The 13,239-nt window shown below is 33.8% G+C and overlaps 1 protein-coding gene across 2 annotated transcripts in view; it reads left to right on the top strand.

Moving 5' to 3' along the window:
- The first annotated feature begins 314 nt into the window (after nt 1-314).
- The window catches only part of LOC137396226 (serine-rich adhesin for platelets-like), an 89,017-nt gene continuing 76,092 nt past the window's right edge, over nt 315-13,239 (top strand). For both annotated transcript variants that reach the window (XM_068082408.1, XM_068082406.1), the window contains exon 1: nt 315-376. In XM_068082408.1, coding sequence (XP_067938509.1) covers nt 322-376 — 55 coding nt within the window. In that variant the 5' untranslated portion in view covers nt 315-321. The remainder of the gene's footprint in view (nt 377-13,239) is intronic.

Below are 13,239 nucleotides of genomic sequence, written 5' to 3'. Positions count from 1 at the left end.
TACGCAACTTAGGTTAACCTCCAAGATTTAAGGAATCTGTATTTCAAAGTAAAACACAGTGGTGCACTGAGTCACTGGAGCGTTTCCATAATCAATCGCCCGATACATTTGCTATTTACCATTCAATTCATTACCAACTATGGTGGTGGTCATTGTTATTTTAACCTTGAACCATGACAAGCGTATTACATAGCTGCTCAACTATCTGACATGGGTAGAAATAGAGCACACATCTTTTTCTTCAACTTGCATATCGTCTGAACTTTCAACTTGACAATTCAAAATTCGGTGACGATGTTTGGACACAGAAGAAAGCATAGCATGGAAAGGCACAGTTTAGATCCACAGCTTCTCAGTTTTTCGTTGTATGACACCGGTGAGTAGGTCTCAGCTATGTAGGTACATAGGCTAAGTTTTCTCTTCAAATATTGTATGATGCTGGTGAGTTAGTCTCAGCTATGTAAACAAGGTTCTATGGTCATGGTATTATCAAAGGCTAAATACTTAACTATTGCTAAACTTTTCATAAGCTTAAAAATTAAAAAACGTCTAATAAATTTATATTATTCATCAACATAAATCTTTGTGTCATGCTCAAAGTATAGTTTGTTTGCTGAAGTTATCAGCAACTCATTGACTAATATTTACATTATTATACTATAAACAACTAACTAGCTACATATTTGACTAGTACTCACATATCTACTTAGCAATTAGATATTCTACTTGTACTTTCATATGCTATTTGTACATACATTTTCTACACGCACTTACATATTCTCTACATACTTACACATACTTACATATTCTACTTGTACTTCCATATTCTGCATGTACTTACATATTCTGCTTGTACTTACATATTCTAGACATACTTACATATTCTCTATGTACTTATCTATTTTAGACATACTTACATACAGTATTTTACACATATTCACATATTCTACTGGTATATACATGTTCTACACACATTTAAATATTCTTCTTGTACTTACCCAATTGACTCGTACCCACATTAGTACTAACACAGCCTAGATTTTACAGAGAAAGAGATTTGTAGACTTTAGAGATAATCTTTGGCGATTTCGGCTCCAGATCAAATGTATATATGTGCCTAAGATCATAATATTAGCACGGTGTCATCAATAAAGCCCTCAAGATGTGACACTTTCCAATTATATTTAACACGGTTTAGGAAAAACTAACCTACTCGTTTTTAATATGCATACATATATGCTATCCATAGTACAATTATTCAGCTTTTCCATTTCTCTTTCATCACCTGCAAATCAATGGAGCTTATATATTACGTAATACTACACTGGAAGTTTTTTCCTTCCATTCCCTACATTGCATGATTACATTTTTTTTTTTTTCAACTTACGTTCTTATGTGCTTTTATAGAAAAGACTAGACTCAGATAGACAGTGCATATGTTGGAATTAGTTGTCTTAATTATATCCAACACCAAAACTCTGGTATCTAAAAAAAGATTTAAAAATGAACAATTGCAGTTCTGCGGAAATCTTTTATCTTCTTGAAGAGAAAAGTTATTAAAGTTATGTCTGTAAAACAAGGAAATTTAACTTTTGCTTTTCAAAATTCCAAGGAGATCAAATGCTAGTATCATTATTTAGAGAAAAGTTGTTAACAGCTTTTTTAAAGTTCTGTGCCATTTGGGTGGTCCGGTTACAGTTACGAAACTAGACTATTCAAGCTTTAAACTAATTTATTTTCAATTTCTGCTGATTCTGTTTTCACTGCTACTGCACAATATTTCTTGCAGTATCTCATGCTATCAAAAAAATTAACCAACATTTAAAAAACGTTTCAAAAAGTCTTAATGGCTGCCAGATTTACTTCAGCTAGTTCGTAGTAACCAGTGAGTTTTTTATGATGTCGAATCCAACATGGATGTTTTAAGCATAGTTTACCGTGTGTGAAGCTTTTTTCCATCATCTCTCTCAATGGGAAAAAATGTCAAAGAAGATGATAGGAAAATTTTGGCTGCGGTCATTCTAAATAAAGGTGATATAAATATTAGCATGACCTCTTGTCAAATTATTTATTGTTTCTGTAGAAGTGTTTACGCTTGATTGCTGCTTTATAATCATTTACGTACTTTTATCCAAGTTGGTTTTTATAAAGTGAGAAGAACAGTTTGCTGAAAATTTGTATAAGCACTGGTAATCAGGAGCAACAACTGCCCTTTTGTCCTGTTCCCATGAAAGTCACAAGCACCAATGGCAGAATCGCAGGGCTATCGGCGGTGAAATGGCGGTGAACCTACAGGCCGCCATTTGTAGCCGCCGGCAGTCAGCTTGTTCAGAATTCGCAAGAAACCGCCAGCAAATTCCTTTCTAAAACGCAATGTAAAGGTGAACGTCAGCACTTTCAAAACAGCATGGCGAGTAGCCATTTTCATGCAATAATCAGTGATGGTTGCAATAATCAGCCATAGTTTATGTGAACAGAAGCTGCTGTGCCGAGCGCCGCAAGTGTTTTTCTGCGCGAGATTACTGCTGGGGTCATGCAACCGATATATGAACCACTTTAAGCACTTAACCATAAAACATTAGAACCCTTCTTGAGGCCTTACATGAGTTTGATATTAATTCATTTCCTAATTAATAGTGGATCATTTTGAACTACTAAGTCATATCTCTTCCTTAGTCTGTCACTAAATCATTCCAGGGATGTAGGCTAACAAACATAAAATACAATTGCACACGTAAATGAGCTTTGCGAGGGCCTTTTTACTTCCCTTTCCCTACAATCTTCTTTCTGTTGTCAGTTTTAAATTAAATTTGTGACAAGGGAAATGAGGTGAAAGGGCAGTGGCACCCATGTTAAGTATAGCTTGTCGCCATGTTCTAGCTAAAATCAGCCACCATGAACCTAAAATATTTTAGTAAACTTTTGCTATAATAAGAGTCATGTTTATACATCTGAAGCTACTGTTGAAAGTTGAGAAAATAGATCACATCTTGCGGGGTTCGAACCCATGAACTTATTCCCGCTACTCTTTCAAGCACCAATCATTCACCTTCCCTGTTTTAGAATAATTGTACACATACTTATTATCTGTGCTTTATCTGCCCACCTGATGTTCACTCAAAGCTTTGCCAAAAAGTTTTGCCAATAGTTTGCCAAGAACTTGAACCTTTCTGTTTGCATTTACAACGTGAAAATGTTGATAAAACCTGGTAGTTGGTCGAAAATGTAAAAAAATATTATTGAAACCTGGATCTGTAACGCTGTCTGATGATGCAAATGTAATAAAAATTTGAAGTATATATTACAATTTATAAAAGGCCTATAAATCTTATCTTGTGAACTGATTACTTGGTAGACATCTTTGTTTAAATTCATAGAATTTGTTTCGTTCGTCTGCTCACTGAGTGTGCCATGCATGAAGTAAAATTTTTCAAGTCCTGAGAGCTGACTGTGATAGCTATCTGGTGTATGCTAGAACAGGTGTACCCCTACTGAAAAAAGAAAAAAGCGGTGTACACTGGGGTTTTCCAATTCAAACATTATTTTGTCGATGACGATGCCAGTTTTTTATGATTGAAAGATCCATAGCTTGGTAATCAAAATAAACTGTAAAATAATGATGTTGATGCTCAACGCTTAACTCTAAAATATTTTATTAACTTGCGCTATAATAAAAGCCGTGTTTGTCCGTCTGAAGCTACAGTTGAAGGTTGAAAAAAAGAACACATCTTGCAGGGTTCGAACCCCCGAACTTATTCCCGCTACTTTTTCAAGCACCAATCATTCACCTTCCCTGTTTTAGAATACTTGTACACATACTTATTATCTGTGCTTTATCTGCCCATCTGATGTTCACTCAAAGCTTTCTAGACTGCCAGGGTAGTAGTATGCTTACTTTTTACTATAATAAGTACCATGTTTGTCCAAAACCATGGTAGGTTGGAAAAAAGAATGCATCATACTAGGTTCGAACTCTAAACATTCAGCTTCCTAAACTGTCACTAACAAATGCCTCAATTTACTGCTTTTTGCGAGTAGAGACTAGTTGTAAGCATACTTGTTCTTTGTGTTTTATCCACATGCCTGACGATCTCTCACTAGACCGCCAAGGCAGTAGTCATAATAATATATTTGCTACCAAAAATTATATCATCATTTTTGGGCAAAAGGAAAAGATTTTTAACTTCCATTTTGAGCTTGCTGACATTAGGCCACTATAAGAGTGATGCAGATTATGTACTTACTATGTAAGTAATGTATATAAAAATTAGTGTTGTTTTCTGCTATAGCTCTGCAACCAAAATTTTCTTCTTAGCTTAAAGTTAAGAAGAAAGATTATGGCTACTTTGTAAAGCATTCCCAATCAATTTATTTATTAACTCTATGCAAATGTGACTTTATATGAAGACCAAAATCAATTTTAACATAAAATGGTGTAGAACGTGAGAATACCATTGCTTTATGTGTCGTTGTTACACTCAAGGATTGTGCCAAAAATAAGCTTATTCTACATACAGTATTTTGAAGATATTATTAACGTTTCGAAATTATCAAATTTGTTTTTATCACAATGTTTTAACATTGACAAATGTGTACTTCAATTGCAAGACTCTAAAAATTTTTTGAAAAATCACAATATTACTGTTGACACTATTTACAAACTATGATTCTATAAGATGGCTGGATCATAATTTCCTAGCTTAAATTACAGGATGTATGGTGTGAAACCTAGTAAAAGGAATTTCAAAAAACGAAGCCAGTGCCCAATCATTAGCTCTAGAAATGAACTAATTTGGCCATTATATTAAAATATTTGTTTATATATAACTATATATATTATATACAACATAATTTTTAATATATTTTTGTATTAAAAATCAATTGCTGAAATATACACTGCTTTTGTTGTGAGCTTTTCCACATGTTTAAGTAGCAAATTCGCATCTATGTATTGTTTTGGAAATCATGAAAGTGTTTTGCAATATAACCCTTTCGATTATTCTGCATATTATCTTAGGCAAGCTTTACATTTACAAAAAGCACCAGTAAAGATGACTGCGAGCACTTTTCGTTAAGTTTGAATGCCAGTAGTTAAGCTTTTACTATCTTTCTACGAGAACTTCAGCACTTAATATTCTCTAAATATGGAGTTTTCTACACCTAAAATACCTATATTGACCATTGTTATGCCTTCATCATCTCAAGGTTGTGAGATTGTTAAGTGTCAACTATAATAAGTTGCTCCACTAAAGCCTTCTATCTATCAATGCATAACATAGTTTATTGTAGTGAAAACTTTTATCTTAACTCATCAAACAAACCTTTATTTATATAGTTGATTTGATTAAACGATCCATTTAAACGATTTTTATTTCAGGAACATACATTTGATGAATGCTCGGTTTTTTTAGTTTTCAGTATTCCTAAGTATTTTGTCCAAAACACACCAGATATTGAAAAGCTCTGAAGTATGAGTGTTGACAAACTCGATGAGTGAAAAATTGCTGATGTTTGATCTAAAAAATATCTTTATGAAAATTGTGACAATACTTGGCTTCACAGGCTTGCCACATCCACAAAATTTTGTGACCCGTGATAGATTTGGAAGCTAAGATTCTCGTATATACAAGTGTGTCATGACCTATGACCCTCCAATAGTTTGATATTATGTATGATTTTAAACATTTCGTTGACCCAAGAGAGGTAAACAAATACATTCATATCATTTCTCTAATAGAGAATGTATTGAGCAATCATTTGATCTATCAACCTAATAACTGTGTTTATTTTAGTAATACAGTAATTATTCATTGATTATAGAATTATCTCCAGCTGAGTTTAATAAAACCAATTTAGCTTTATTTACACAGACTTGTTATACAGCGAGGGATCTGTTGTGATCGCTTGCAATCATTTTACTGCTTGCAGAGATCTTAGGCTAAAGGTTTTAATGAAGTCATTTAGAGGCATCCACCTTCCGTTGAGGCATTGATGACTCTGGTTATCTCATAAATTCATCATCGTGTAATCATTTTACAATTGTTTAGTTGTTCGTAAATCCTCACTCTGCACTCCATATGCACACCTCCTACAATACAGTGCGCTACAATAATTGTACAGCTGTTCCCTAATCCGAACTCTATACTACATATGCACACCTCCTACGCATAGGAAATTGGACTATGAAAAGGTCAGTGTCACCGCAGTGATTGTAGTCTCACTCTGAACTTACCATCAGCTGATAAAGCCAGAAATAAAGCACCTTGTCAGCTTAATCACGATGTAGGCTGCTGTTATTACCAAATACTCTAGTCATTATTCATGATTTGCATAAATTTAGCCATGATCCTGTAGGGAGAGAGTATAGCAGATAAAAACAGAATTGGGTGTAACCGCTAAAGCTGGGTTGGAATGGCAAATTTGATTACATAAACCGCTATGATTGATTGTATACTGTACAGGGCTAGTCACGAGTTACTCACTCTACTTATAATAGAGGTCAATATGCAGATTCATCAGACCTAGGTCAAAGTTCATATATTCAGACTAGATTGCTTTTTACCCATTACTACTACACAGACAGCCGGGTGCGCCGTAAAAAAAGCCAAGCATAAAGATAAAGTGCAGATAATAAAATACAGTGTTTTAATGCACAACAATTAATAAATTTACAAGGTGAATTATCAGTGCAGGTATAGTGTGTCGAGTTGCGAAACCTATTGTGAGAGCTCGAATCCGGTACAATGCAATCTTTTTTCATAATCTTCAACACTAGCTCAGGACAGACAGATGGTACAGTCTACTAAAGCATGGCCATCTTATGGTGTTAAAACTTTTGGTGCCAATAGATTTTAACAAACCATACTATTGGTGTTTTCAGTCAAATTTTAAAGTTTGTGCGTGTGTCGCACAACCATATTATCATTATGGGCATCACGGTTTGAACAACTGAACAGTCGGAAAAATTGCTATTAGCCATTGAATATCCTAAACCTCTCTTTTGTCGGCCTTCCACAAATTACTTTTTGATACAAGAAGCGATTGCTATGGTATCAGAGTAACTGCAGCTTTTTTATGACTGGATAACAAATGTGACACAAACCAATGAGATAACATGAATTCATAAGGCATTAGTATATGCTTAAAGATCAACTTACACAAAATGTTTTGTAGAATTTATCATAAAGTGTCGGTGTTTTTCTATCATTTGAGATGTTTTTGATTTTGAAGTGATATGATTGCCAGGATGTTTCAAGATTAAAAGCAATAAAACTTACTGCAATTGCGATGAAAACGCTCGAATCAATAGAAAGTGTGATTTTGGCATCTATAATTGCAAAGAACTGACAAAATAGAGATGCGTAGCGGTGTAGCTTGAACAAAATAACTGACTTCAACCATCTCAATGATAGCAGCTAGTGACATCATTCCACATGTATTTTTCTTCTGAGTGTTTTAACTGCAATCAAGTTTTGTCGATTTTTACCTTGAAGCATCGCGACAATCATTAACCGATGAAAACTATCGACAGCAATTGCAAGTGATAGAAAACCACCAATATTTTCTGATAAAATTAACAAAAACAATTGTTTAAGCTCTTCTCTTGAAATGAAAATGCAGTTTTATCAACACTTGCTGATGAGTGAAAAGTAGATTGGTTGTTGTTTTTATCCAAGTTTGAAGATCTGTTTTGATAGGTAAACATGTTTTGGTGATTCATCTAAGAATTTGTGGGTTGGGCTACATACATTAAAAATTACGAGAGTTTCAATTGGCTATAGATTTGCCTGGTTGCTTAAAAATGCATTTTCATTTCTATTAATAACGGACATCCTATAATTAGACAGATAGACATGAATAATAAATTGATAGCATTAAATGCAACCGAAAGTATATATAAATACGCTAAATTTCAATTTCAAACATTTTGGTGTGTCCAGGAATTAGTCAGTTATCCAGGATGTAATAAGGATACATTTCGGTGAATCCTCCCGTTGGTTTGTCACAAAATTACTTTCCAAACTTTAATTAGGCTTTTACGGATTGTTCCACATGATTTCATTTGACTGAGAAATTTAAGGCTGGATGCCTTTTCTCTTATCAGCAGCTATATTTTATTACTGCTAGTATACTCGGCAGTCCCATGCATCGTGAGAGATCGTCATGAGTAATCGATATGTGCATATTTAACTCTTTTTCTATCAAATTAATTTGTTTACCAGGACATAATCACCTATTCAATAATACCTAATGTTGGTCAGAGAGCAAATAATTGTCAATATTTGAGATATATGGTCTATAAAAAATATTTTTATACTAAATCAATCGTCATAAAATTTACATTTTCTGGTGCCATGAAAAATACCATAAATGCATTGTAGAATGAGAACAAATGCTTTTTTGGCCATTTTGAGTCAAAGTAGGTCAGATATTATTACAGTTTACGGCATTATTATTACTGATGACATAAGGATAACAACAAGGGATAAAATAGTGCTATTGTTCAATAACAACTACCCAAAGTCTATAGATCTAAAATTAATAAAATTCGTATCAGTAATGCGTCTAGCACCGCTGGCCATTGCCAACAATAAATTGCGATAAAAAATAAAATATTTTGTAAAGTGAAACTACCTTCAGGGTGTGTTGTTAGCATATTTTTACTGGCTCATCACATGCAGATAACCATTTTATTTCATTTAACTACAGGGTAATCTACTGTTGTAGGGGTAAATCTATTGTTGTAGGGGTAAATCTATTGTTGTAGGGGTAATCTATTGTTGTAGGGGTAAATCTATTGTTGTAGGGGTAATCTATTGTTGTAGGGGTAAATCTATTGGTGTAGGGGTAAATCTATTGTTGTAGGGGTAAATCTATTGTTGTAGGGGTAATCTATTGTTGCAGGGGTAAATCTATTGTTGTAAGGGTAATCTATTGTTGCAGGGGTAAATCTATTGTTGTAGGGGTAAATCTATTGGTGTAGGGGTAATCTATTGGTGTAGGGGTAAATCTATTGTTGTAGGGGTAAATCTATTGTTGTAGGGGTAATCTATTGTTGTAGGGGTAAATCTATTGTTGTAGGGGTAATCTATTGTTGTAGGGGTAAATTTATTGTTGTAGGGGTAAATCTATTGTTGTAGGGGTAAATCTATTGTTGTAGGGGTAATCTATTGTTGTAGGGGTAAATCTATTGTTGTAGGGGTAAATCTATTTATGTAGGGGCAATCTATTGGTTTAGGTAGGGGTATATATAGGGTTAAATGTGCTGAAAAGTAAGTCAAAGTACCTGAGTTCAATTCCAGTAAATGTAAACTTTATTCCTATGCAGTCTTGGGTCAACTTCGGACAGACGGTCACTGCCCTTATTACAGCATAGATTAAACCCCACCCTGGTCATCCGGTGTGCAGTGAGAGTTTGTCGGGTGTGCCAAGATAAACTATCACTATCTGCACATTCATTCTGAATTGGTATATGGTGATCGATAAAAGATGAACTTATTTTATTAAAAGCTCTCGTTATTTTTATATCATTTGTGATTGCTTTACATGTTTGAGGTGATCTAACTGCCAAAATTAAAAAATTAAAAATTAAAATGGCCAAACTTGATTGCAATTGAAACACTCACAAGAAGAATATGTGCAAAATGAGGTCACTGGTTGCTCTCGTTGCCATGGCTGATATTGGCTATTGCGGTCAAGTTGCAGTTTTACGTCTCTCTATTCTCTCATTCTCTTTATAACTATAAACATCCTAATCACATTTCTCTTGATCTGAGCACATGTATTAGAATGACAGTCCAATAAGCTGAAAGCCCCGAGTTCAAATCTTGTATGGTGCATTCTTTTTTTTCAAACTCCAAGAGTGGCTTTCGACAATGGACATGGTTTTTACTATAAAATTTATTGAGCCCTAACTTTCTGTTCACTGAGTAAGCACTCATGACCGCTGGGCTGTTCAAACTAGGCCTGTAGAATATGTAAATTAGTGGTTGGTCAGGTTCAGGTATGCATGTTTTGCTATGCCCATAGAAGTCTTGCATGGAATAGGTTCAACTTCATTGGTTTTTCTAAAAATAAACACTAGTGATAGACAGTTAAAAATTGACTTACGAGCACCTCATACAATTTATTTAAGACATTATGTAAAATTTGAACAAAAATGTTGTTTTAATATGTCATGTAATTTTGAACATAATTATGGTGCATATACTTTTTAAAAACTGATTGGTACGTACATGTATGTACGCAGTTCTACTTTGATTTACAGTGAACTAGTTCTGCTAGTTTAATGTGTTATCTGCTTCTATGTTCAAAGACATTGATTTACAGTTACAGCTACAGTTTAGCTTTTTTGTAGAGATCATGGAAAGTCAGGTTACAAGAATGGCAGTTAAAATAAAAAAGATTAAAGGTCAAAAGTCTTTATTAGAACATTTTGGCCATAATCTAAAAAGGTTTTCTGTTTTTGGGAAGTTTTTTCATTCTATTTTTTTCGAAATATAAGTTGAAAAACACGCAAAAAATTCTTCTAGGTGGCAGTAAATTATAATATATGCATTTACTGTGTTGAAATATTTTACAAATAGCTGTCCATGCTGCCTAATTACAAACATTTGTTTCTGCAAATAAAATTTATATATTTATTTTTAGATAAATTGTTATTCCGTTTTATTTTTATAAGTTAGGAATACTAGGCTTTTGTTTAGAAATCAAGTGCAATGCTTAAAAAGAGTATGAAAGGCTCTCTCACACCCAGTTATATTTTCATGATTGTATCTGAATAGGTGTATGACTGTAGTCTCTGCAATTATAACCATATATGAGGCATCATTCTTACTATTAAAATTGGTTAATGATTCTATTTGTTTTGAGTTCACAAAAAATATTCAAGAATACTAATTGGCAAGTACTGTTCTAAAACTGTGGTCTTAACTTGAAGTTGTCATTCTCAAATATGGCAATCCAAATTTGGTTTGATGTTTTTAACTGATGGTTACAACTGCAATCATATTACATGGGATATTAATAAAAAATAATGGTTTAAATATGTTATTTAAACTCAGTTTGAAAAAACTCTTGTCGTGTTTCAATCTTTCCGGTTTATTGTAAAGAAACATGCTGCTAGACATTCCCTAAATAAGACTTTTATATACATAATGCAGAATACGAATACAGAATATTTCATTAATAACAACTTTGCACATTGCATTGATCCTTAAAGGTTGACTTGCAACAAAATCTACATTACAGCTATTTGGTATCAAAAGATTCACCATGTCTTACTCTGCTGTGGTGTAAGAGCAGAATATGTCGAAATGTGATTACAAGCTCTTAAAAGCTCAAAAACGAACAGTTGATCGCCGCCATCACGAATCCGCCGTAGACTGGAATCAGTGTATTTCTCTGACGTAGTCATTAAATTTGGTTATTGTTTTGTCACGTGAGGTTCTCACGTAAGTTGAAAGACCTATAAAAGGCTCAATATAAAACTTTTCGTAGCACTAGTTTATGACAAACGCTTCGGGTGTTACTGAAGAGCCCTTACCAAATATAGACGCTCGCTAGTTTGCAGTTTACGTCTAATCTGATCATGTGACCAATACTTCCTGCCAAACAGCACGAATAACTGCTGCAGCATTTTTTTAATATCACAGGTAACCAACAGGCTCGTCATGTTTATCAGAGGGTGATATGCACTCCTTCAAGCTAAGGTTAAAAAATTTAACGAATTTTTATGGTAGGTTTTGAAATATCAGTTCTCAAAATGACAGCATTACAATGATGATGAAATAGACGCGTAACAACAATAAACATGGTTTTATTAAATGCATGAAGTATATTTGTAAAAATATTTTGACAAGTGAGGCTGCGTGAAGGTGTAAACAGAAGCCATCTTGTACAACTACATCCCATTTGTGCCGCTTTAGAAAGAGATTCCAATCTACAGCGGTCTTGTGATGGTGGCAATTAACTGTTCGTCTTTGAGCTTTTAAGAGCTTGTAATCACATTTCCACATATTTTACACCTACAACACAGCAGAGTAAGACATGGTGAATCTTTTGATACCAATTAACTGTAATGTGAATTTTGTTGCAAGTCAACCTTAAAGCTTTAAATTTTGCTGGAAAGCTATATCTGGCTCTATCGTATCACCTAGAAAACCAGTCATGTTACACTGCTACAAAAACTTGCAGACTTTGTGATTTCAAGAAGTCAAAGATTTTATTACAAAAAGTTTTGGACTGTGCGCTAACATCTGGAGCCTTTTAGGATTGTAAGACTAAGATTACTGGTTTTTACTCTGTTTACAAACCACATATTTATTTTAGAACCAAACAAACACTTTATACTATGCTTCAAGCTCAATTACTTTTTTTCTTTTTAATTGTTTTCGGATGAAATGTCTAACACTGTTTTTAAAAAAGTTTAATTTTAGTTTTATCTATTCTCTCTTTAAAAGTACTTTTACCACAGACTTAAAATGTCAGTCTCCAAACCGTTTGCTCAACAAACAGAATATTCATGCTAATTGAAAAAAGTTTCTTAGCAAATAAACCAAGAAAAATAAATTCTTACATGATGAATAGGCTGGAATTCACTGGTTCCCACCATCTCACTAATGGGAGGTGACTGGTCTAGCTAGAGGTTAATTATTTAGGTGGTATAATGAGTCCATTATGCGTGTGTGTATACATCTGCTTAATGGTGACAAGGAATAATTTAGTCCCAGTTGATAACTGGGCTTACGTAAGGCCTGCTGAAAATAAATATATTGGTGTGAAAATTAATGCTTTAATAGTAATTAGTACTCTGTAGGTTTTCCCACGGACAAACTTTACTGTATCTGCCTAACAACAAAAGCAGCTGTCATAAATTTGTATCCACTCTAATCTTAGTCATGGTGTGCATTTTAATCAACGACTCCATGGCAAGCAGCCCAATATTTTGTTTTTAAATAATTTAATTAACCGCGGTATTTTAATTAGCTTTATGTCAAATATAAAATCAAGTGGTACATGCTAACTAAATCTCTTGTACTATAAATTTTTTAAGTATATTTTTGATTCTGTGAGTTACGCTAGAAAGTTAGCCATGCAGGGGCATAAGCGGTGAATAAAAACAAAATTTTTAAGTTGTCTTCTTTTTGCAATCAAAAACTAGTGAGGAGACAACTCATTTAATTTTATGCTTGCGGTATAAAATCCTCAATTATTGCACCCCTGCTTTATTTTTATGCA

This window comes from Watersipora subatra, chromosome 5 (assembly GCF_963576615.1).
Source record: "Watersipora subatra chromosome 5, tzWatSuba1.1, whole genome shotgun sequence".
NCBI lineage: Eukaryota > Metazoa > Bryozoa > Gymnolaemata > Cheilostomatida > Watersiporidae > Watersipora > Watersipora subatra.
This window is presented reverse-complemented; position numbering and strand designations above follow the sequence as displayed.